Source organism: Brienomyrus brachyistius, chromosome 1 (assembly GCF_023856365.1).
Source record: "Brienomyrus brachyistius isolate T26 chromosome 1, BBRACH_0.4, whole genome shotgun sequence".
In the NCBI taxonomy this organism is placed as follows: domain Eukaryota; kingdom Metazoa; phylum Chordata; class Actinopteri; order Osteoglossiformes; family Mormyridae; genus Brienomyrus; species Brienomyrus brachyistius.
The window spans coordinates 42624321-42649854 of NC_064533.1; the positions used below are offsets into that span (position 1 = coordinate 42624321).

General features: G+C 42.3%; 2 protein-coding genes across 52 annotated transcripts in view; both read left to right on the plus strand.

Moving 5' to 3' along the window:
- The first annotated feature begins 6665 nt into the window (after positions 1-6665).
- Positions 6666-8810, plus strand: LOC125706281 (ATP synthase F(0) complex subunit C3, mitochondrial-like). Of its 2 annotated transcripts, none has more exons than XM_048972937.1 (5): positions 6666-6739; positions 6955-7037; positions 8029-8106; positions 8266-8441; positions 8529-8810. In XM_048972937.1, exons 2-5 carry the CDS (start codon positions 6999-7001, stop codon positions 8641-8643), a joined length of 408 nt encoding a protein of 135 aa, XP_048828894.1. In that variant the 5' UTR covers positions 6666-6739; positions 6955-6998; the 3' UTR covers positions 8644-8810. The 2 variants fall into 2 exon arrangements, with proteins under 2 accessions (XP_048828894.1, XP_048828970.1); XM_048973013.1 differs by having other exon boundaries at positions 6718-6834.
- A 2221-nt stretch (positions 8811-11031) lies between these two features.
- The window catches only part of pcnt (pericentrin), a 42672-nt gene continuing 28169 nt past the window's right edge, over positions 11032-25534 (plus strand). For 44 of the 50 annotated variants that reach the window (XM_049031549.1, XM_048969471.1, XM_048970327.1 and 41 more), the window contains exons 1-10: positions 11032-11206; positions 11392-11441; positions 13697-13780; positions 14180-14329; positions 21444-21593; positions 21710-21853; positions 22786-24699; positions 24800-24889; positions 25070-25213; positions 25298-25511. In XM_049031549.1, coding sequence (XP_048887506.1) covers positions 11041-11206; positions 11392-11441; positions 13697-13780; positions 14180-14329; positions 21444-21593; positions 21710-21853; positions 22786-24699; positions 24800-24889; positions 25070-25213; positions 25298-25511 — 3106 coding nt within the window. In that variant the 5' untranslated portion in view covers positions 11032-11040. Of the gene's footprint in view, positions 11241-11391; positions 11442-13696; positions 13781-14179; positions 14330-21443; positions 21594-21709; positions 21854-22785; positions 24700-24799; positions 24890-25069; positions 25214-25297; positions 25512-25534 lie in introns of all 50 variants that reach the window. The other 6 variants (XM_048969392.1, XM_048972820.1, XM_048971633.1 and 3 more) reach the window with 5 other exon arrangements.

Sequence of the window (25534 nt, forward strand, 5' to 3'; positions counted from 1 at the left end):
ATCCTTTGGGATTTTTTTTGCCTTTTATTATCCTCCTCACTGTTTGTGGGGAGAAAAATAAACTTGGGTCCTCTTCCAGGCAGGTTTGTAACAGTTCCAGTTGTTATCCATTTTTTTATTATTGCCCTAACAGTAGAAATGGGCATTTTAAGGCAAATAGCTATTTTTTAGTACTCATTCCCTGACTTATGAAGGTCAAGACACTTTTCCCTCATTTGGTTTGTATGTTCTCTTATGTTTCCCATGTTGGTAGATGACTAAGGAAATTTGGGCTCTGTGTCACCTCATGTTCATATTCCTGTTAACCAGAAAAACATGGATTCCTATTCACTCCACTCAACTCAACTAAATTTTAGGACAACTACTGTTCCTAATTTACATTAATGATATTGACACCAATACATACAGTAAACTGGTTAAATTTGCAGATGACACCAAGGTGGGTGGTGTAGCAGATACTAAACTATAGTTAACTAAACTAAACTGAACTATAGATAACTAGCAGCACAGATGCTACAATGGGATCTTGATTTAATTAGCGACTCGGCTGATACCTGGCAGATGAAATTTAACGTAGATAAATGTAAGGTAATCCATGCATGGTGCAGAAATATAAAGTACAGATACAGTTGAGGCCAAAATTATTAGCCCCCCTATGAAATTTGAAGTTTCTTTAAGATTTTCAAGAGTGCATTTTTAACAGAGCAAGAAATTTTCAACATAGCATTTCTGAACATATTAGTTTTTGTAACTATGTCGGTCAATCTTCAGTAAGGGTCATTCAGCTGTCATTTGAGAAAGCACCATGCCAAAAAACAAAAGAAATTAGCTTGGACTTGAGAAAAAGAATTGCTGATGCACACAAAGCAGGAGAAAGATATACAAAGTTATCACAGCGTTTCCAAGTGTCAAGAACTGGAGTGAGAAGTATAATCCAGAAATTCAAAGAGAGCCACACAGTACAGAACAAGCCTGGCAGAGGTAGGAAGCGAAAGATTTCAAAGATCCTGGAAAGGAAACTAGTGAGAGATGTGTCTAAAGACCCCAGAACAACTGCCAAGACACTAAAGAATAACTTGGCCAAGTAGGGAATTGTGGTCTCAAAGAACACAATCACTAGAGCTCTGCACAGGAATGGACTTTGAGGTTGCAGACCAATAAGGACTCCACTTTTGCAGAAGAGACACCTTCAAGCCAGACTAAAGTATTCTCAGGAAAACCTGGAGAAAGATGATGCATACTGGAAGCATGTCCTATAGTCAGATGAAACCAAACTAAAGCTCTTTGGCCATAGAGACACTGCTTATGTTTGGAGGAGGAAGGGAGAGGCGTATAACCCAAAGAACACCGTCCCCACAGTTAAACATGGTGGTGGGAGCATTATGCTGTGGGGATGCTCCAGTGCATCAGGAACTGGAAGTCTTGTCAAGGTGAAAAGAATTATGAAGAAATAAATATATGTAGAGATCTTAAAAGACAACCTTAAGCAGTCAACAACAAAACTCGGCTTGGGTTGTCGCTTTGACTTCCAACATGACAATGATCCCAAAGATACGTCTCTCCTGGTGAAGAACTATCTCCAGAAGACCAACGTGAACGTAATGGAGTGGCCTGCACAAAGCCCTGGCTTAAATCCTATAGAAAATCTGTGGGGTGAACTAAAGAAGAAGGTCCACACCAGAAGGCTATCAAATCTGGAGGAGCTTGAGAGATTTGCCAAAGATGAATGGGCTGGTATTCCTCAGATGACCTGTCAGATACTTGTTGAAAACTACAACAAACAACTGCAGGCTGTTATTCAACAAGAAGGCTACACAATTGACTATTAATATCCAGAGGGCTAATAATTTTGACCATGGTAGTTTTTGGTTTCTGTGGAATATTTTCATTTCTGTGTGAAAGTAAAATAATGTAAGCATCCAAAATAAAACTGAGATGTCTAAAAAAAAGCCATGTTGAATATTATTTGTTCTATTTAACAGCACTTGGGAAATCCTTTTAAAACAATGAGATTTTAAAACAATGCATATGCCTATGTGAGTCATCATAGCACTCTGATCTTCACTGCAGTGCCAGATAATAGCCAATTACCTGCCTTCTGGGCATGTTGTAATACCCTGATGTACTGTGTTGCTCTTAGCCTGAGAAGTAGCTGCTAATAGTTTGCACACCTGCATTTATGTAGCCCTGTGCTATATTTTCTTTTATTTCCATTTTTCCATTGAAAAATGTTACCTCTCCGGGAGCCGACACCTTATCGTGGTGGAGGGAGTTGGATGTTCCAGTGATCCCAGGAGCTAAGTTGCCTAGGGGTTTATGCCCCTAGTAGGGTCAACCAAGGCAAATAGGTCCTGGGTAAGGAAACGGACGAAGTGCGGCCCCTTATAATGAAAAATATCATGAGTTCATGGTTTCTCTTGCCTGGACACAGGTCACCGACCCCCCCCCCCCCGGAGCTAAGCCTGGGGGTGGGGCTCGATGATGAGCGCCTGGTGGCTTCTCCCTGTCAGAAGAAGCTTCAACTTCTACCTCCGGCAGAACTTCACCCATGTTCCGTGCCTCCATCTTGGAGGTGGCTGACCGGAGCTGTGGCCATAAGGTGGTCGGTGCCTGTTGCGGTGGCAATCCTCGAACCCGCTGGTGGACACTGGAGGTGAGGGATGCCGTCAAGCTGAAGGAATTCTATCAGGCCGTTTTAGCCTGTGGGACTCCAGAGGCAGCGCATTGGTACTGGTGGGCCAAGCAGAATGCAGCTTCGACGGTCACTGAGGCAAAAACTCAGGTGTGGGAGGAATTTGGCGAGGCCATGGAAAACGACTTCTGGACGGCTTCAAGGAGATTCTGGTCCACCATCCGGCGTCTCAGGGCGGGAAAGCAGTGCAGCATCAACACTGTTTATGGTGGGGATGGGGTGCTGCTGACCTCAGCTCAGGACGTTGTGAGTTGGTGAACGGAATACTTTGAAGATCTCCTCAATCCCACCGACATGCCTTCCAATGAAGAAGGCATGGGGACTTAGAGGTGAACTCCCCTTTGTCTGGGGCAGAGGTCGCTGAGGTGGTTAAAAAGCTCCTCGGTGGCCGGGCCCCGGGGGGTGGATGAGATCCACCTGGAGATCCTCAAGGCTCTGGATGTTGCAGGGTTGTCCTGGTTAACATGGATCTGCAGCATCACATGAACATCGGGGGTAGTGCCTCTAGATTTGCAGATTGGGGTGGTGGTTCCCCACTTCAAGAAGGGGGACCGGAGGGTGTTCCAACTATAGGGGATTCACACTCCTCAGCCTCCCTGATAAGGTCTATTTAGGGGTCCTGGAGAGGAGGGATTGTCAAACCTCGGATTCAGGAGGAGCAGTGTGGTTTTTGCCCTTGCCGTGGAACAGTAGACCAGCTCTATACTCACAGCAGGGTCCTGGAGGGTGCATGGGAGTTTGCTAACCAGTCTACATGTATTTTGTGGACTTGAAGAAGGCATTCGACTATGTCCCTCGGGGAGTCCTGTGGGGAGTGCTCTGGGAGTATGGGGTGTCAGGCTTCCTTATAAGGGCTGTTCAGTCCCTGAACAACCAGTGTCAGAGGTTGGTCCACATTGTTAGCAGTAAGTTCGACTCGTTTCCAGTGAGGGTTGGACTCCACCAGGGCTGCCCTTTGTCACCGATTCTGTTCATGACTTTTATGGACAGAATTTCTAGCTGCAGGCAAGACATTCAGGGTGTCCAGTTTGGTGACCTTAGGATTAGGTCTTTACTTTTTGCAGATGATGTCGTTCTGTTGGCTTCATCAGACCGTGACCTTCAGCTCTCATTGAAGCAGTTCGCAGCCGAGTGTGAAGCGGCTGGGATGAGAATCAGCACCTCCAAATCCAAGACCATGATCCTCAGCTGGAAAAGGGTGGAGTGCTCTCTCCGGGTTGGGGATGGAGTCCTTCCCCAAGTGGAGGAGTTTAAGTATCTCTGGGTCTTGTTCACGAGTGAGGGAAGGATGGAGCAGGAGATCGACAGATGGATTGGTGCGGCGTAAGCAGTAATGCGGGCGCTGCATCGGTCTGTCATGGTGAAGAAGGAGCTGAGCCAAAAGGCAAAGCTCTCAATTTACCAGTTGATCTACCTTCCTACCCTCACCAAGGTCATGAGCTGTGGGTAGTGACTGAAAGAATGAGGATTGTGAATGCAGCTGAAATGAATTTCCTCCGCAGGGTAGCTGGGCTCTCCCTTAAAGATAGGGTGAGGAGCTCAGTCATTCGAAAGGGACTCAGAGTAGAGCCGCTGCTCCTCTGCATTGAGAGGAGGCAGATGTGGTGGCTCGGGCATCTGATTAGGATGTCTCCTGGACGCCTCCCTGGTGAGGTGTTCCGGACATGTCCCACTGGGAGGAGGCCCCAGGGAAGACCTAGGATACACTGGAGAGACTATGTCTCTCAGCTGGCCTGGGAACACCTTGGAATTCACCCGGAGGAGCTGGATGAAGTGGCCGAGGAGAGGGAAGTCTGGGCTTCCCTGCTGAGACTGCTGCCCCCGCGACCCGACCTCAGATCAAGCGGGAGATGATGGATGAATGGATGGATAAATCTGGAGCATCTGACTGAGAAAATGAAGAAGGACATTCAGACAGGCCTAATACTTGCCCTCGTGGGCAAGAAACATGCCTAGATAATAATATACAATGCTCAAAAAAATTTAAGGGACACTTTTTAATCAGAGTATAGCATCAAGTCTATTAAACTTCTGGGTTATTGATCTGGTCAGTTAAGTAGCAGAGGGGGTTGTTAATCAGTTTCATCTGCTTTGGTGTTAATGAAATTATCAACAGGTGAACTAGAGGGGCAACAATGAGACGATCCCCAAAACAGGAATGGTTTAACAGGTGGAGGCCACTGGCATTTTTCCCTCCTCATCTTTTCTGATGGTTTTTTCACTAGTTTTGCATTTAGCGACGGTCAGTGTCACTACTAGTAGCGTGAGGCGATACCTGGACCCTACAGAGGTTGCATAGGTAGTTCAACTCCTCCAGGATGGCGCATCAATACGTGCCATTGCCAGAAGGTTTGCTGTGTCTCTGCATGTCTGTGTCCCGTAAAGGGGTCCCACCCGCTCTGCCCTCTGGTTCGCCCTCACTTGCCTTGGCTGGGGCTCGGGGGGCACCTGCGGGTCCTGGGGCTCCAGTTTGGCGGTCGCCTGCAGGTCCCTCTCCGAAGCCTCATCACCCTGCCTCGGTCCCGCCTCTGACTCCTCGTTGGTCATCTGCGGGTTCTCCCGTTGCGGCTACTCCATCGCCTGTGGGTTCTCCCACTCCGGCGCATTGGAAGACGCCGCTTGCCTTCACCTGTGTCCCCTTCAGCTCCCTCATCGTCTCCCCTTGTGCCCCCTCTGACTTCCTCCTCGTCCCCTATGTCTGTCCTTCGCCCTATCTCCTCAGTCCCTCCAAGGTCCCCTCCTGCTCCGGCCTCCTGGTCGCCTGCGGCCCCTCTGCTGCTGCCCATCGCCTGCTGGGGCTTCCTCAGGCTCTCCTTTCTCCCCCGACCTTTCCTCCTAGGTCTCCCGTATTTATCCCTCCTATGTTTGTTCCTCGTCCCTTTGCTCCGCCTGTCTCTGCTCCTCGTGTTCCCTCCGTTCACTCCTAGTCCTTTAGTTCCGCCTGTTCCCTCAGTGTCACCTTTCCTCATCTGTCTGTCTGCGTTCCCTGTCCTGTGCCAGCTCCTGTCCCACTTCCTGTCCCTGTGCCTATTCTGTGTTTCAGTTTTGTTCCCTGTGCCCCGTTACTGATCCTGTTCTTGTTTTCTAGGTCCTGTATCTCCTCCGCCCAGAGTTCGCGCCTTTGTGGGGGGGGTCCGTTATGCCCGGCTTTTCCGATCCTCATGTGTGCCACGCCCCCTGATTATCCACGTGTGCCTCCCCGATCATGCCCAGTTGTGTCTAGTTATTTCGACCTTGTCTTTGTTCTATTTCAGTCCACATCTTGTCCTGCCGTTTGTCCGTCATTGATGTTAGTCAATATTAGTGCTGATTTTCTGTCTTGCCCTGCCCATAGCCGTCTTCCTCGTTAATAAATCCCCGTTTTCCCCGATATGCGGCTACCTGCCTCGTTCTTCCTGCCTCCTGCCTGCCCGTCCACACCCACGCAACTCTGACACTAGGTTTGAAGCTGACACAATCCTTTAAATTTCTTGTATGCATATACATTTGACAGTGTGAAATGAGGTCTATTTTGGAATGGGGGACTAAATTCCAATATATAAATATATAATTTTCTTAATCTATTAATATTTTTACTTTTATTTATGATAAAATTTGGTGATGTAAGTATAAAATATCATAGCATTTATTATTCTTGCATATAATTTACCATTAAATGTAAAAATGAAAGCCGGACTTTTATTTTGACATAATAAGACGAAATAGCGACCGGAAGTCTCCGCCTTTTTCTTGCCAACTTCACGATGCTAAGTTTAGCTACTTCTTTATACCCTTCCCCTTAATCTTGGGAACCCTCCGTAGCTGCGAGTGTGCTTTCACACGCATTGTCACTCTGCAGTTAAGTGCTAGTGAGTAGGGATCGGCTTGAGATTTAGCCTGTGAATACAAACGGTGTGCACTCCTTGCCAGAGTGCAGAGGATTTGGAAAAGGCCCTCGGTGATGGCAAGGTCGCATGATATTGTCGTCACAGCGGATTATCCGGGTACCTGCGAGGGGAAGACGTGCGCATGCGGTATGTGCCTCCGTCGCGTCGACCTCTGCAACCGGTAAGTGGACGGAGCTTCAATGGGCGACGTTACCCGGTTTTAATCACAATCACAATCATATTTCATCTGTTCTGTGAACATACTTCTATCGCATGGTGAATATCAGACATTTGTTATGCGTGTGCATCTGTGATTATAATGTTTGTTTTATTCTCCTTTTGTAGAATTTGCTCATGGAAATGTCGTTTGACCTTAGTTATGTTTTGTCTTTGTAGATTTAATTATATTCCAGACGATCTGCTCAAGAGATCCACTGAATATGTACGCCTGTGCAAAATTCGTCTCTGCGCCTACTCTGGTATGTTTTCGCGTTTTCTAGCGCAAATACAAATGGTTGTCCTGGTTATGGGCCTGTTTAATGTTGGACAGGTAGTGCTTCAAAGATGATAAACACCGTGATACCCAGCCGTTGAGGTCAAAATGTTATAAGCTGTAAGTGGTGAATGTTAGTCCTCCACTTGTCTCCTGCAATATACGGCCGTGTTCATTTTAGCTAACTTTACGTCTGCAGCTAACTCATAAGCCTCGTCCCCCACTTCAAGGTCACTATTTAGTTTGTATTATAAAAGTGAATGTCATTGTGCACGTTATCAATTCAGTGCTTTTTTCATTTATTTGACGGCATTTATAAGGTTTTCTTGAATTAGAATTTTTGCAGCACGAACTTCTTTTATAACATCGTTCTTTAACTCGGGACAGATTTGCGATCATTACATTTCAAAGATGTCTTAGATTTAGGGCAATAAACCGTATAGGTTTGTAAACTATACTTTTCAGGGTAATTGCATAATAATGTAAGACATGGCAACTTTACAGTGATCTATAATATGTAAAAAAAAATAGACTTATTTTTCAGACTATGCTTTTAATTCTGAGAATTTCAATATAACAGTTACACTTCTTTCTTGGGACAATTCTAGCTCCTCAACTCCAGGATTAGAAGGGTGAAATAGCTGCTGAGAACTGAACCTGCAGCCTTTGGTGGCAGAGGTTCAAATATAACCACATGAACCTTTAAGCAACTTTCTTTATGTTACACACATTTGTTAAGCCGCTTACAGACTGTGGACTAAATGAGCCTGTTATTAGTGAAATTTGGCTTGTATACTTGGTCAGCCCAATCAATGTACAGGTCATATTAACACAGTGAATATTGCAAACTTGTTCAAAAATATTGCAAACTCAAATGCTTGTTTAGTTGGTCTGAATACCGTTCTTTAGATTTGTAGTATGCTGTGTGGAATGGAATTTTGGGTCTACAGCCATTCTTATTCGTGTGTGGGATGCAGGTCCGTTCTGGCTCCAGGGTGCTCTACAGGCCACTCTCTGCATCCATGCTGTCCCGACCTGAGGTGCAAACTGTACAGGTGTGCGACCCTCCCAGCAGTTCAATTTTTTTGTTGCTGTTTTTTTTTCTTTCGTGCGCAATGTGAGTGAGCAGGTGATGCGCACTGAACAGGGCCTAGTGTCAGTTTGATAAACAGTTCCGGTCCTGGTTCTTGTAAAATACTTTTGTTTTTCCTCAGGACTCCCAGATCCCCTTCATCCAAGTAGCACTTAGGAACTTGCAGACCAGTGCTGTCAGCAGAGACATTGACACCGCTGCTAAGTTCATCGGCGCAGGAGCTGCCACCGTGGGTGTGGCTGGCTCAGGAGCCGGGATTGGAACTGTGTTTGGCAGTCTCATCATTGGATATGCCAGGTATATACAAAGTTGCACTTACTGGCCACTTTTTAAAATTCCTCCCAGTGTAGTGGATTGATGGCATGTTCTGGTGTTTTCCTGCAGAAACCCCTCTCTGAAGCAGCAGCTGTTTTCCTATGCTATCCTAGGATTCGCTCTGTCTGAAGCCATGGGTCTGTTCTGCCTCATGGTGGCCTTCCTCATTCTGTTTGCCATGTGAAATGTGCCCCATCTGTGCTTTGTTCCAAACAACACGTGTAACTGCTGATTTTGGGATGGCTACCAAAATTATTTGCGGTCATGTACATTTATAATTTTTTTGTTGAACTGTCAAACATGTATTGATGTATACTACAGAATCACAATAAAAATACTTGTATTTGACAATATTGTGATACATTTTGTCTTGTGGGAGGGTGGCTAATATCTTTCTGCATATAAACCAGTTAATGGCTACTTTTAGCCATTAATTTAAATGACTACCTTTGCTTTTTCATGTATTTAATTATAGTGATGCATAATATGTTAGTGTAAGTGCATACTGTATCTTTATTATTAAAAGTCTTGCCTCACATGTTAGCTGTCTTTGTGAGCTTTAAACTTTTCAGCGTGATTGTGCATTTTTAGTAATAGATAATGCATTTTAGTAATGTATTTTTAGTGCTGTTTGTTTACATATTGGTAGAGTTTTTAAGCTATAGCTCAGTCTAGCAGAAAGTTGTAGGTTGAGGTTATTCATGAATTTTCACATTTGCAGGAATATTCTGCCCTTAACCTTCATGAATGTGAATAGGTTACCTGCATTTCACCAACCACACAGAGAAGAGGAACATCAGTTCAACTAATTTTAATTTGGCCATGTTTTCCATTTCTGACTTTGTCCAGTTTATTGAAATGACCACGTTATTAGCAGCAGTCATATGTTGCCATTTGGCTTTTTTGACACACTGGCAGATGTACTACTGTATAAAATGGTTTGGGATTCCTCTACTTTAGACACTATATTCTTAAGTTGTACATAACGCTTGACGCGAAACTTCCCGGGGCCAAAGTATCCAAACACTACAATGGTAGAGCCAGCTACATCCTTCGAAGGACAGTATACGTAGCCTTTGTAGGCTGTTTGCTTTCCAAGGTCTGTGCATTGACTGAGCTCTGTCTTAAGAATAAATTACAAATTTATTTCAGTCAGTGTTTTTGTCCATCACTGATAAGAATAACAATATGAGCGCCAACAGTGATTATCTTAAATTTGAGGGTTGGAGTGGTAGTCAGTAGGGTCTCACAACAGTAAAGTCCCTCATAAAGGGGAGTGGAGAGAGAGTGTTTATAACAGTGAGGTAGGGGACTCTTGGAGAATGGGATGCCTGAATGTGCATCCATTTACCAAGGTATGGTCACCATTAAGGCAGCTAGCTTAAATGGCATGGACAAACAAAAAATTATTCTTTCAATGACCTTATAAACACATTTAATTTATTTTTTGATCACCAATCTTTTCATAATGTTGATAAAGCAAAATTTCTTTCTTGAAAGAAAGAAGTCTTCTGTTTTCAGTAATGTTAGCATGCCCAGGGAGGTTGGGTAACCAGTTGTCCTTGTACCCCCAGAGGTTTTTTTCTCTCCTTTGGGAGTTTTTGGTTCCTCTCCGTCATTGTCTTCTGGCTTTCTTTAATTTCTTTCCTTCCTTTTTCCCATTCTGTATTTCTCTCTATTGATGTTTTATGTATCACACCTCATCCATGTAAAGCGCTTTGGGATGACTGTTGTGAAAGGCACTATATAAAAATTAATTGAATTGAATTGCACATCGTTCAGATATAAAACACAGCACAAACGTGTTACTGCAGTGCCTGTGTCAGTCCAGAGTGCCATTCATATCGCTCAATGCATTTGCATTGTGAGGACTGTGCGATTTTTTTGTCGCTCACAGTATTCCTTTGAGGGGCACAAAATCCCAAAGGGGCAATAAGACGCTTGAGGTGTATTTAGTTTATGCTATAGGTCAAGTATTGTGACAAGTGTAGCCGACGGTACAATTCAAGTAAAAATAAATGCTTCACTAAAGTGTTTTTGTAACAAGGACAAGAGTGATCACCAGTGCTCTATCAAGCAGGTAAAGCTTGCAGAATTGACATTGAGTTATATGTTCTATGACTTTGATTGCCAACAAGATGAGGGAGGACACGGGGATAATTACATATGCTGTATTGACTTTGATGGTAATTGTTGGACAGCTAAGGGCAATGGTTGCATGGCAGAATATATTTATAAGTATCACGACCGTAGATACAAGGGATACACTTTCATAGCGCACAGTGCTAAAGGCTCAGAGTTACAAGAGTGAAAAGAAAGGCTACAGTACTTCCCACATTTTACTGCGATTTGTTCTTCACAAATTTAAAAAGCGTTACAGATGAGTGAAGGTTCGTTTGTTTCTTGCTGGTTATATCACAATGGCTCTAAATTGTGGCCGGAATCAAACAAAATTTGCTTAGTCCTCTTTTTTTGTGGTGGTACACAACGTAACACATACCTCTTTCTCAGTTCTTCCTCTTCGGTTTGGTTTTTGATGGCAAGTACTCTTTCCATAAGTTTTCTGTGCTCAGACAACAGCATGTTCATGGAGGCAGCCATGTTTGTTCCGAGTTGTGAGAAGCTCGAACGGGAGATTGTCGGACGTGACGTCACTCAACTCGGAATTTCCGAGTTCCGAGAGAAAAACGAACGCACCAAAAAGATATTGGGCGGGTCGAAACAAGGAAACGCATCCCAAGGCAGAGGTAACGTCCGTTTGAGAGCCTTTGAATGCATTGGGTAAGAGAGTGCATGTCTGTAATCTGGTTGGCTCTGCGTTTGCGTTCATAATAAAATTATTACTGACGGTTATTCTAGAGACCTTGTGACGAAATAGTGGCGTGTCATTTTACAAATCGTCTTTGCTTTTTTTGTTTTTATTTTGATTAAGGTATGGATCAAGAGGAGAAACAGCGAAAGCTGGAAGTTGGACGAGTTAAGGTTTGTGTAGTCAGTGTATTCTCTGGCAGGTAGCTAATCTGATACCTGCGCACTGTGCACTGATGAGAAGTTTGGCTCTTATCGTGCTTGGTATGTTACCATCTGAACGGTAACTAGATTTTGTAGTTACTTACGGCACGTTTATGGCAGTTTATGTTCTTAAACTTCCAATTAGTCGTTTCTTTACTCCGTAAACTGAATTTGTTTAGAATAGAATAAATCTTCATTATCCCACGAATGAGAAATGTATGTGTTACAGAGCTCTTATACAAAAGGAATATAGAAGAACATAACAGGTAGATCAGTTGTCTATATACAAAATTTAAAATAGTATTTTTTTATATATCTGTGTAGTTCACAAACTCAAATCACGGACGTGAATTGATTGCGATCGGCAGTTTTTTTTTCTTTTTTTGAAACGTGTGGAAAGTGATAGGGATCCTTGTATGTTAACTAGTTACCTAGGTAATTGAATGTGGTTATCCGCTTGCCAGTGGAGGCGGCTCGCTTGATGGTCATGTGAATGAAGTTTAGGACCGCGAAAGTTCCCTTTCTGGGCTGTTGCTCGAGGTGGTGTGGCGGCTGGTTTCCTCGGTCCTTACTGCAGGCAAAAATACTTTTATGCTGATGATACAATTCTTTATACCATTGCTTTGTTACTGCGAGAGACAATAGATTCCTTACAGTTTGCTTTTAATTTATTACAGATGTCTCTTGTGAAGTTAAAACTGGTGTTAAATGCCAAGAAAACCAAATTTATGGTATTTACACGGTCATATTTTTTTGGATGGCACTCATCTACAGAAGGTCTTTTACAAATATCTCGGTATCTAGCTTGCCAGTAAGTTATCTTTTGGAGTCCATATAAACAGTTTGTTAAAATAACTTCCCCAAAAACCAGGCTTCTATTTCCGTTTAAAGAATTGTTTTCCCTTTATTGCTAGAAAAAGATTAGTACAGAGCACCTTCTTATAAGTATTAGTTATGGTGGTGTAATATACATGCATACACCTTCATCCTATTTGAAGAAACCAGGTGTTATATATCATACAGCATTGAGGTTTATGACTGGTGCAACAGCAAGAACACATCATTGTAAGCTATATGAGGTGGTGGAGTGGATATCATTACATCTTTGAAGGAAAACGCATTGCCTGGTTTTTATTGCAATGGCTTTAATGGGCAAATTACCTCGGTACATATGTAGTTTGCTGACATTCCAGCAGCAAAAAATTAAAGTACCCATTCATCAGTCAAACTTCTCCTTTAGCCTCCCACCACACGTACAGGAAATCCACCTTTTTTTGTTATGCACCACATGTGTAGAACATATTACAAAATATATCAAAGTTAGACTCCTTGCCTTCTCCGAATGTGAGAATATGTATATGAAACTTTTATCTTATTTGCTGCCATCTTGGCCCGGATTTCCTAGAAGACGTATTATTGTATCTCAATGGAACATTCCTGATAAAATGAAGGATCAATAAAAAGTAGTTGACGCAGTACAATGTGAGATTTGTACCTGCTGCTGGGATTTGTGCCTCATACACAGGAACAACAACACAAGTGGAAGTGGAGCCCAGCAGTGAGAGGCGCTGAACATGCTCAGCATAACTTTTTCTGCACTTTACTTGTATACTGAATGAGTATATGTTTTGTGTGTGTGTGAGAGAGAGAGAGAGAGAGATGAATGAGGCAATAAATCCCTTGTGGTGAATTGGTTACACATTTTTACGTTTTATTTAGCAAATGCTTAAAAAATACAGCGACATACGTTTGTGAGAAAGCGGGAATAGACAGTTCCTGGAGCAGTTAGGGTTAAGGGCCTTGCTGAAGGACCCAACGGTGTGAAATCACTCTGCTGACCTTAGGGTTTGAACCAGCAACTCTATGATCACCGGCACAATGCCCCCACATGTTGGTAGTAATTATGTTTGGTTGGGAAAATACTTATCTCAAAATGCTTCTAATGTATCAATGTTTGTCTTGCCTGCCATAAATGAAAGGTCCTGAGATTGGGTTCGCAAAATCTGTAGCATGAGGCTGCCTATCTTGTCCTTTAAACTGTTATCTGCTTTTTAAGGAGTGGCTCACAGTTTGAATCTCTTTGGAGAGACAGCATTAGTATGTGCCATCGGAAACCTTAAACTATTTTCTGTGCTTGAAATTTCTGATATATGGTGGATGCTGATTTTTCTGGTTCCCACTCCCTCACCTTCTTTGCTCTTTACATCCCTGACATATATTCACAGAATAAAGGGTGGAAGAGGAAGAATGCTAATGAACTTCCAACAGAGGGGGGAGAGCTAAACCAGGGGGATATGACAGGTACACAGGTGAGTGTCTGTGCTTTACTGGATTTGCACAGATGTTCTCATTTTAAGTCACATGCAAAAAGCCACAGCCATTTTTGTGGGGAATAAGCCTGGCCTCACATTTGTACCTATTCTTTAGGCAAATGTGCCACTTTTTATCAGGATATTAAATTAAGATTTCTTTATCCATGTATGAAATGTTTTATGGATCTATCTTCCTATTTGTATCCTAGTTATTAGATTGGGGGATTATACTTGAGTAGAATGATTGGGGCCAACTGAAAGCTTTTGTTTGTAGAAAAATATTTGTAGGTACAATTTTTTTATGAAGAATTGAAGCTTGTCATTTTCTCCTCATGTTACCCATGGGAGTACAGACCACTATATGTACTGAATCTGGTGTTGGTTCTGACCTGGTAGGAAGACCCAGAGACTGCTATTGATCTGGCTGTACTAAATGAAAGATCGCTAACTAGTGCAACGGAGCATAGCATGCTGGGACATCAGGCAGCTGGCAGTACCTGTGGAAAGGTGGAGGAACCTGAAGCAATGGTGCACCAGCAGCTACAGGTATGCCATCAGCATAGCCATGCTATGTTCACAAACCAATGATGACGTACTAGATGGCTGATTGGCTGAGTTTAATCATGTGTCACTATCACAGGGTATCATGTGAGATGTATTTGAAAAACAGTTCAATGCAAAAGGGTTTATGCGGGGCCTTAAAGGCTTTTGAAGTCTCAAATCTAACAATCTGAATGTTAGGCCTTAAAATGGCGTACTGTAAATACGATTTTGACAGGTCTTAAAAAGTGATTGGATTATTGAGTTCCTTTGGGATCCACAGATTCGGTTAGTTAGTTTACCCTACTCCAAAAAAAGAAAAGAAAAAAAAAACTGCACCACCCGTAAGTACACTGTGTATGCTGTGTCGTTGAGTACCCGCAACGGGAAATTTTTTTTCCCTATTACAGGTTGTTTACAGGTACAGGATACAATATTTTTTGTTGTAAGATGTAGGGCTGCAACGATTCATAGAGTAACTCGAAAAACTCAATTGCAAAAAATCCTTTATGCAAATTCTTTGCTTCAATGCTTCGTGTAACCCGCACGACTATGTACTGCTTAGTGATCACTGTGTTTCACTCGGAGGATTATTACTGTCGAACAGTCTGCTTACGCTGCATTACGTGTAGCAAGTTTGATTTGATGACGCGATGGAGGAAGACGGAAAATAACGAGGGAAGTCAGACAAAAAGACGTAAAATGTCTAAAGTTTGGGACCATTTCGAACAAAAGAAAAGCGAAAATATTGTATGGTGTGTCCATTGTAAATCCGAATCAGCTTTCCAAAATAGCACAACGTTAATGATTCAGCATCTCAACAGAAAGCATCCAGTCTATGCCTCTAGTCCACAGAGCAGAACCAGTATACAAAGTAAGCGCGAGCGCTTCACTCACATTCGCGGCTAAAATAGACCTGCAATAGAAACGTATTTATGGGCATATGTGTGATTAAAAAAAGTATAATGAGCAGCCCCTATTTTTCCTCATTAAAAACACTGATAACACAACAGCAGTCAAAATGATGCTGTCGTAGTTAATTAACATGGTGCTGGAGCCTGTCTATACACTAACAGCAAAGAGCAAAGAGAATCCACCATCTCTGTAATGGAACACTCAGGTGGAGTGAAGGAAAACAACAGCAGTGCTTGTAATCGCTACTAAATCTTTACTGGTAAAGAGCTGGTGAGAGTCCTTAACCAAACCAGCTGTTTAACAAGCTGAAAGGTGAAGAAAAGCGATGTTTTCAGCTGCTCCCATCCACCGCCGTTTGTCTTCCACAGCAGCAAAGCTACAGTAAAGCTGTGCAAGTTAAAGTAGAAGCTGTTTGTATGCAGATAAACTGTTAGCTTAGTTTGACACAATATTTAAAATTGACAACTTGCAGCAGGCTTACAGCAGCCGTCACACTTTGTTGAAATGATACCTGTAGCATGCAGGGGTGAGTCTAAAGGGGAGCATGGGGTGTATTCAACTATATCTGTTTCAAGGCTTTAGTAATATTATTCTGCAGATTTAGATTAATATGAATAATATTACATAATTATAATATAAATAATATATTATAAATATAACACAAAAATTACCTGCCCCCCCTCTCCCAACAGCATTGGGCCAGTGAAACTCACACTGAATTATCCAACCGTCACATATGTTCTTTTTTAGGCTTAGACACACACTCATTCTCTAACACACTTAAACACACACACTCTCACTCACCTTCACTTAGACACACATGAACATGCACACAGCATTCCTACCTCATCCAGGAGATACAATCCTGTGAGAACTTTTTTGTTATGCCTCCTATAAATGTACAAAAACACAGAGAGTAAAGGCCATTTTAATTTATGCAAAAGATATATGTATACCTTTTTTCAGTAATTTTATTTGACATCATTTTGATTATTTTTGCATTTAAGAAAGTGTTTTCTTTTAAAAAGGAAAACAAATATGTACATAAATGCACTAAAAGGGTTTAGTTCCCTTGTCAGTTGTATGGAGTTCAGTTATTAAAAATGTTCCTAAAACGGAAACCCATGGGTTATACATTTTAAGAATAGTTACGATTGCTCTTTAATAAGACAAAAGTATTTCTTATCCGATTACTCAATGAATCGATGGAATAATCAATAGAATACTCGATTACTAAAATAATCAATAGCTGCAGCCCTAGTAAGATGTGTAACCTACAGTAAGACTGTGTCCCCCCTGGTATAACAAGCATTTTTTTCATTGCGCTGTCATCCCTTGATACATATTTTTTCATTGCTATATCGTCAGAATCCCTTTCATTGAAGTGATTGTACAGTTCACTGTACAGTACTATATAGTAATGTACTTTCTTATTACTGTATTTTATATTGGTAAGGTTTTATTGTGCGTAATTAATCATCCATCCATCCATTTTCCAAACCGCTTATCGTACTGGGTCGCGCGGGGTCCGGAGCCTATCCCGGAAGCAATGGGCACGAGGCAGGGAACAACCCAGGATGGGGGGCCAGCCCATCACAGGGCACACTCACACACCACACATGCACTCCTACAGGCAATTTAGCAACTCCAAATAGCCGCAGCATGTTTTTGGACTGTGGGGGGAAACCGGAGTACCCGGAGGAAACCCCACGAGGACATGGGGAGAACATGCAAACTCCACACACATGTAACCCAGGCGGAGAACTAGTTCTATTCTCTCAATTTGTCCTTAAGTCAAATACTGATGTAGCCGATTGAATTTTCCCCTGTTTCCATGATGGGGCCTTGGCTGGTCCATGACTGGCCCCTGCTTGGTCCTGGGTGGGACCTTGACTGTAATGAGATCCCCCACGATGATGTAATGAACAAGGGGGCCGGCATGATCCGCCACTTAACACTCTGTGCGTAAAATACTTGCAATGATTTATCCATCTACCAGAGAGAACAGTGATTATGAAACTGAAGTGACTTACCTGAAATCGAGTATTGTAACTCCACTGTAAAGAATAAAAATTTAAGCAAGTATAATTTTATTTGAACAAAATTCCAATTTCATTAATAAATTGACTACACTGCAATAAATGGCCTGTGAAATTTAAGAAATTTTCTGTTGCGAAGCAAAGATGACCTAAAACTAGCATTATGTGTTTTTCGTCAGTTTATTGAAGAAATTAGAATTTTGTATTTTACTTCCCCTTTTGGAGATGATGTGAACCCAAAATGTGTGCAATACTATAATTACAAGCCTAAAACAAAGTTATATGACTGATATTGTCGCGTAATAACGGACGGTGTGGTATATGAAAATTATACAGATTTGATTACAGATTAGAGCTTGTTTAACACATGATGAAAGACTTCATCTGCAAGGAGGCCAAGCCAGGTACAAAGCAGCAGCGTGTCCAGGCGTGTCCAGATGTGTGTAACAGACTAATTACAGGCCTACACAAAGTAATAAGGTTGATTTTGGAGAATAAAGGTGGACAGAGTGGAAAATAAAAAATAAAAAAACATACGGTCCTGTACTGTGCTTGAATAAAACACACATTCCTTAGTTTGTTCTGTCTTTCTGTCTGGCTAACAATCTGAAAGGCTGCTGATGGCTGAATATTCACGGGGTGGGGGTGAGGGGGCAGTCACAATGACATCGGTTAAATAAACATTAATGAACACTCTTTACACACTACAGCAAAAAACTTTAAACTCTATTAGTCAAAACTCTTGTTGGCATGTATATTAGAAATTGCAAGACTATAGTAAAAAAAAAAAAAAGTATGGTCGTCTACCAAAAATATTGTACAGTTATGACTGATTACTAATATGTAACATTTGCCGTACTTTGTACTCCAGAAAAGTTACTGTAAAGGACAAAGCCAAAATGTAAACAAATGAGACACATATTACAGTAAAATGTTGTGCAACTGCCAAGCCAGAGTCACGGAAGAATATTCATTCTGCCTCATCGCCATGTATCAGGGCTGGGACTAGTGATGTTATCCCTTGTTGGGTGATGCAGAATGAATTCTCTGTGTGGCCCACTTGTACATTGACGTCGAAATTAAGCTCCTATTCACCTATGGCACGTATTGTATGTTCTAGTCACTTCTTCAAATGTTTCGAAATGTGTGTGAACAGTATTTAAATGACTACTGTGTGCTGGCTGCGCTTAACTTCTGCAGCCTGTGTTTTCTATTTTGCATCAAAGTTCACACATGAAAATGTGTTTCGAGTTTTACAAAAAGGATGACAGATCTGCAAGTTGTGTGTAACTGGGAGAGCAAGGTTTAAAGTTTCGCCAAACAAGTGACTGATTCAATAAATAACTTTTGGCAATTGGGAGTTTTGTTCCCAAAATGATTTTTAATATTTCAACAATTTGTAAAAATTGTAAAATATTTCACCTATCTAAAAAACATTTATCCCAAATTGCTACAAATGATTGTATTCAGAGCACCAATAATCTGACATCATTTAGAATGTGATTATTGTATTTTTTTGTTAAAACATACTTTTCAAAAACCTATTTTTAGTGGCTCTGACAACTTGTAAAAAATCACATTATAAACATTTCTAGCCAAGATTTGTGCGCTCTGAAGCTTATAGACATAGGGTTTGGCTACACAAAGGTGAATGAGACATTCAAAGAATTGTGTGAGGTTTCATTACTAAAGTGTTACAACTTTGTAGTGACTTTGGAGTCACCACACCTTTGCATACTGTCAATGGCCCATCAGTCTGGAATGTCTGTCACTGCTCCTCACACTAATCAGTTTGGAAAGGCAGTGTGAATTTTACAGTTTTTTTTTCAATTACTAAGACAGATACTGCAATACTGAAGTTGCTTTCTCAAAACCCTTCATACAGTCACTACAACATTAGCTTATGTGGGCTAAACTGTTAAGCATTTCGCTTGGCTTTCATATAAAATGCAATCAATGAATAAATGCAATCATGACAAAAAGTCTTGGATTCCTGTCTCACTCACAACATTACAGAGGCCATTTTGCACATACCAACATACTGACCATAAAACTGCTAATGAGTCAACGCTGTAATATGTCATTTTGTTAAATTACTATCAAGACCCTTTCTAAAATAGATTGTAAAAACCACATAATATAAACTATTTGACGCAAGATCAAACGATGAATGCTGGATGCCAAGATATTTCTCCAGAGCAATGCCAAGGACAGATTAGGCATGTGAAGAGATACTACCCTAGATTCTACTGTATCTTGTCTCTTTTCTTAGTTTTTTTTCCAAATAGCTAATTTTAGCCTTTTTGCAGTTTATAGCATGCAACAGATTAAATGTTAATGAATAAAATGTGCAATCACATTATATTACAGGAATAATACAAAACAAAAAATTTTTATTAGAACAACAAATTGTCGCTCCTGATCAAGATGCCAAGCTTCAAAACAGTTCCTGTCTGGTTGAAGGCAGAGATAGAAAGCACATGCTTTGCACTTCCGAGGGGTTTTTGTATGTACTGTATAATATCATTGCGTTGGATTAGTATGTACAGGCAGGATCGCTAGCCAGGTACCTAGCCCTGTTTGTCTCTGGTGTTGTAAAAACTTCGGCTATGTCTTCAGTTTACCTTAACTCCTACAAGGAAGAAATTCAGCTTTGTGAAGTACCCCCGATCTCAACCCTATTGAAAATTTGTGGGTTATGCTTAAAAGCCGAGTCCGTGCCATGAACCCAACTAGTTCAAATGAACTAGAAATTCTGCAAAGAGTGGTCAAATATTCAGCCAGAATTACGCCAGAGGCTTGCTAATGGCTATTAAAAGATTCTGGTTGGTACCTGTTGTACTTGTGTGTGTAAACTGACAACAACTAAAATGTGTTTTTGTAAAGAAAGTGCCTTCTCATGGTAACACCATGCAAGTGAATAAATGGGCGGGTTTAGACAAGAATTTGGGCACACCCCCAGAAGGAGGGGGGTTACTCCCTTTGACAGGCAGCCGGCTGGCTGGCAGCTGGCTTGGAGGGGAAAATTGAGGTAGCTGCTTCTATATGTAGGTAAGTCAGAAAAATGATACAGAACACGATATTAAACAAAAAAGTTATTATATAGGGTACTGTACTGCATGTTGAGCTTACAAACCACTGAAGCCGTGCCATGTTTTCTTTAGAATGACAATGCTGTGCATGCATTTGTCATAATCAATTGTATTCAACCCAGATTTTTTATATGATAGCCTTTATGGCAGTGAGATTTGTCTGCAAGTTGGATGTTCTTAACTCGGGGATCGCCTGTATATACGGGGTTCGCAGATGGTTCACTATTATCCATATTTTTGGCTATTCATTGCCTTGGAACATGTCACTCATGGATATGGGGGTACTATTGTACTTTTTATAAACTTAATTCTTGCTTTTAAATGTTTTGGGTGGAAATTTAGTATTGTATCACACTCCAATAAACATACAAAAAGAAACTGGCATGGAACTAATAACTGCTTTCGGTTTGTAGTGCTGTTGTGGGGTTTTACATGGCCACATCCTTTTATTAAAAAAATAAATAAATGCTGAATGTTTGTGTTGAATGTGAATAATTTACTGGGACGCACTGGGAAATTGCGATCATAAATGGTCTTGAAAAGATCTTAATGCCTTACATTTAACTTGTTAGCTCACACAGCGCTTCTGCAGATTATCACCATGGCGAGTGACAAAGTGGTACAGATCGCATAGTAGCATTATTAGCATATATTAGCATAGTTATTAATGGCCATCGAAGTATGTGAAGTTTGGAAATAGGAGGATATAAAAGATCACAATTTCTATGCTTTGCAAGAAAAGTAGATTATGGACATTTGCTCATGATATAAAATCGTTCGATCACCTACCCCCAATGTAAATTCATGGGTCATAGGCCAAGATGAAATTATGATTTCTTTGGTCATAGCACGAGAAAAAGTGATAAATATAAACGACATTTTAAACACTGACAATCTGGCAATTTAAACCCGGAATACTGAGACATGGTTTAAGACGTTGAGAAATACAATAAAAAATACTTTTTAAAATGGTTGCAAATTGGCATCAGTTATATAGACACTTATGTGTATATATAGCGCCATTTTTATGGTGGTACTAGTATATGTATGTTCATGATGGCCTCCTCTTCTCAGGAGCTTCAGTGGGCTGTGCAGAAGCGCAGTGAGATTATCTTGCAGCTCAGCACCAGCCTGCAGGTGGTTCTGGCAAACCGACAGCAGCTGCAGCATCAGGCATTGCAGCTGAGTGACGAAATCCTTGTCCTACAAGAGCAACTTCAGCAGGTGGCTTCTTTTCAATGATGTATCAAAATTTACGCCAAGCTGCAGGCAGTCGGGGCTTTGGGGCCCTGTGGCTGTGTGACGTGGCTTGCAGGAAATCTGAGGAATTTGTCTTTCAGGCCAGCAAATTGCTGATGAGCCGCAATTGCAGCTGTGTGGAGCTTAGCCAGACGCAGGAGCAGGTCTCCCGCTTCCTGATGTGCCTGCAAGGCCACCGGTGCCACCTAGATGGGCTGCAATGGCAGCTAGAGGAAGCCCATCAGGTAGTGTTGTGTCTCTGGCTGCTGTTTTGACAATTTTGGCTCATTATAGTACATTCGTTTACCTCCTTTAACCCTCAGCGGTCGAGTGCGTCGTCAGCGACACAATGTACTTTTCGCATCTGTTTCAGTTTATATCTCCCTGAAATCTTCATGTAGAATCATGAAAAAACGCTGACTAAATCCGTAATCTGTCATCTTTTCAAAACGTCAATTGTCGGAAGTATTAAAGTTTTTAAAATTGGGTTAAATTGGCAAAGAATTAAACCATGTCACCTTTCTTTGTTTTACCTGCATCAGGGGAGTGTAGTGCCGCCCTCACCGGAAGATCGCTATTTGCATTCTAAATACCCGCATTTCTGCGTATTCAAATCGCATTTACATGGTAATTTGATGAACAACGCAACGGTGAAATGCGATCCAGATACATCGCTATCAGCACCATAAAAGGGGGGGGGGGTGTGGCCAGGTGTGAATGGCTCATGCATACACAGAAGAGCTCCTACATATTCAATGGCAGGAGGCAAGAAATATTGACATGAGCTAGATTTTTCTTATTTATCCAGCTGAATGTTGCAACTACACCATTTAGTCATCTTCATGTACCCAAGGCTTTGGTGATCAGATATCTGGGATCAAAACAAACTGTCACCATTGCTTACTATGGTTACTATGTACTTTTTTATAATGTTTCTGCAAGTGTTCCAAATTGCATTTTGCAATGTCTATACTTTGATGTCAAATTACAAAATTAACATAAGTACACTAAGATTAAGATGAGTTTAATGCCAAAACAAATATAAGAAATAATTTATTTGCCATGAGTTAAGTTTAATATTGAATGAAATGTTGGACCATGCCCGAGTCAGTGAAAGTGTGTTCCCTTCCCCTTGACCACAGAGGGTTAATAACACCTTGCTCTTAATACTTGTTAGAGTACTAGAGACCAGCAGCAGCATCTCACGCAGAAGGATGGTATAATCTCAGAGCTGGGGGAGAAGCTGGCTGATGCAGAGAAGGAGTTGTCACTCTTGAACCAGGAGCTAATGAAGCTCTGGCAGAGCACCTGTGTGGCTGATGAGGACTGCTGCTGGGATTGCGAGCTGCATACGCTGACGTCGAAACTGCAGAAGAGACAAGGCAACAGCCTTTGGGAGACATGGCACACCGCAGATCTGCCTAAGGCCTCTGAGAAGGAGCAAAGTGGACTGAAGGAGCAGCTGGCTTCTGAGCAGCCTGCCCAGGAGCAGCCTGCAGTGTGGGCCCGCAAGACTCGGCAATGCCCGACTGAAACTCAAGAGCTGCACACAGAGATTTTTCGACTGAGCATCTTAATCCTGGATCTCCAGCAAAAGCTGGAGCATGAGGAACAGTCAGACCAGGATCTTAAGTTTAAAACAGGCAGATCAAATAGTGAATTGCGGGTGCTAGGTGAGGAAGGGGCGATCGATGTTGTTAACTTGGATGGGGCTCATGAGACTGCCTTGCAGTGCCTGAGAGAGGAACATAGGGACAGCATTAAAAAGCTTAAGGAACAGCTGACAGCTCTGCTATGCTACAGAGATGAATTCTGCCCAGCACCAATCTCCTGTGTAAAGTCAGGCAAGACCCAGCTACCTATGGAAATGGCCACTGGTTGTGACAGAGATCCAGTACAGGGAATCCTGGGGTCATCTTCCAGTGAGAACCATCCGATGGAGAAGTACCTTGTCATGTCAGAGAAATGGGACTCTTCCTGCTTGGAGAGAAGCAATGATGGACTGAACCTTCTAGAGCAGATTGGGAATTACCGATTTGATTTTGGCAGTGAGCTAGAACTTGAGAGGTCAAAGTCTGTAAACTCTGTTCAAGAGCACACTGAACAGGGTCATGATGACCAAAGTCTAATTCCAGAAGCTGGGGGAGGATATGTCAGCTTAGCCATGCACGATACTACTTTGCACAGACTGTCAGAAGGCTCTGAAACTGTTGATTTGGGAAAGGTTCTGCTCATGCAGCAGTGCAGGGATGTGAATGAACAACTTACAAAACGAGATGAGCAGCTTTGCGTTTTACAAGAGGAATTGCGAAAGTCAGCAGTGGAGTTTCAAGAAGCTTTGCAGAAGTGGAGCAGTGTCACAGAAACTCTGTACTCTGTGCACTGTGAGCTGGAACTGGGGATGTGCTACCAGGACGACTTGAGGAATGAACTCTACTCCTCAGGGAACTATTCAGAACTTGACAGAGATGTGAACAACCTGATCCAGAAGCAGAAACAGCCTGGTGTCTCTGTCACCAGTGATGTCCGCACAGTTTTTGGTCACCAACCTGCTACCCTGCAAATGCAAAATAATGAGCTAGAAACCCAGACAGACGCGGATATGGCTAAGAATCAGACTGCTTCTGAGCCCCTTGCACAGAAGACACCAAGACCATTTTCAATGGAGACTAATCTCCCAATAGAACTGAAGAAATGTAGAGAGAAGCTGGACAAGGCTACAGAAGTGAAAGCAGAGCTGGAGTCTAAGCTGCTTTGCCTTCAGCAGAATTTAACTAATGTGGAGAAGTCTCTTGGCCAAAGTTCCAATGAAAGGACTGCTCAGGGGCAATGCCTAATGGGACTGGAGTTCAAAGCTAACAATACGGAGAACATCATGGTTGCTCACTCTGAAGAGTATAGAAGTCAGCTCAAGGAAAAGACATCTGATCTGGAAGTGCATGAAGAGGGCAGAATGACTGAGGAGAAACAGCAGAAGGAAGCTGAGTTAGCAGGCCTCAGGAAGTGTCTGAAGGAGCAGGAGCAGCTATACAAGGAAACTCTGGAGAAGCTTTGCAGCTCACACCAGGAGGAACAGAAACACCAGCAAGTAGTGAGTTTTAATGGGGTATCTACAGTTGAGCTATTCGGATCATTCAAATGGGTAGAGTTTCGGTGATGATTATATGCCCTATGTCTGTTACCATGTAAAGGAGCTGCATGAAGAGATGGAGAGCAAGCCAGAAGAACTGAGACACATAATGGAGAAGAGACAGAGAGAGCAAATCATGCTAATCAAACAGGTTCTAGAAGTGGTGGCTTCTTATTCTAGAGTCTTCAGTACAGTACATTTAGCGCCTAATTTTTTGAAGTGTAATATCAGGTATTGGTGAAGACTTTGCATATCCCGGAAGCCCTTGCAGACACGTAGAGTTAGATATGTTATAGTTTAAACTATGCATTTATGTGCTTTTTAACTTGAGGCCCATGTGCGGAAACATGAAAGGGAGTCGGTGGAGCTGGCCTGCAGACAGGAGGCGGAGTTGAGCCACCTGTGGGCACAGCTCAGTACTGAGCTGCAAGAAAGCCTGGAAGCTGCACACCAGGCAGAGTTGCTTCAGGCACAGGTTAGTAAATGTGCCAACTACTGCCTCCCTGTGAATATACTGGGAACTGCAGGCATTTACAGTGCTGACAGTGAATCTTTGAAGCAGGAGCAGCACGGTCTGGAGCTGGAGGCCCCGAGGCTGAACCTAGGTGAGCAGCAAGTGGCCCAAGTGGAGCGGACTCAGGATGACCTACAGCATGATAGTGTGGTGGTGCTCAGCGAGCTGCAGGCTAGCTGGCCTCTGGAGAGCATCTTGCTGCAGACACTTCACCAGAGGGAGCTGGTAGCCACTGGCGAGGATCACCAGCGGGAGCTGGGTTAGTGGCTCTGAGTAGTATGG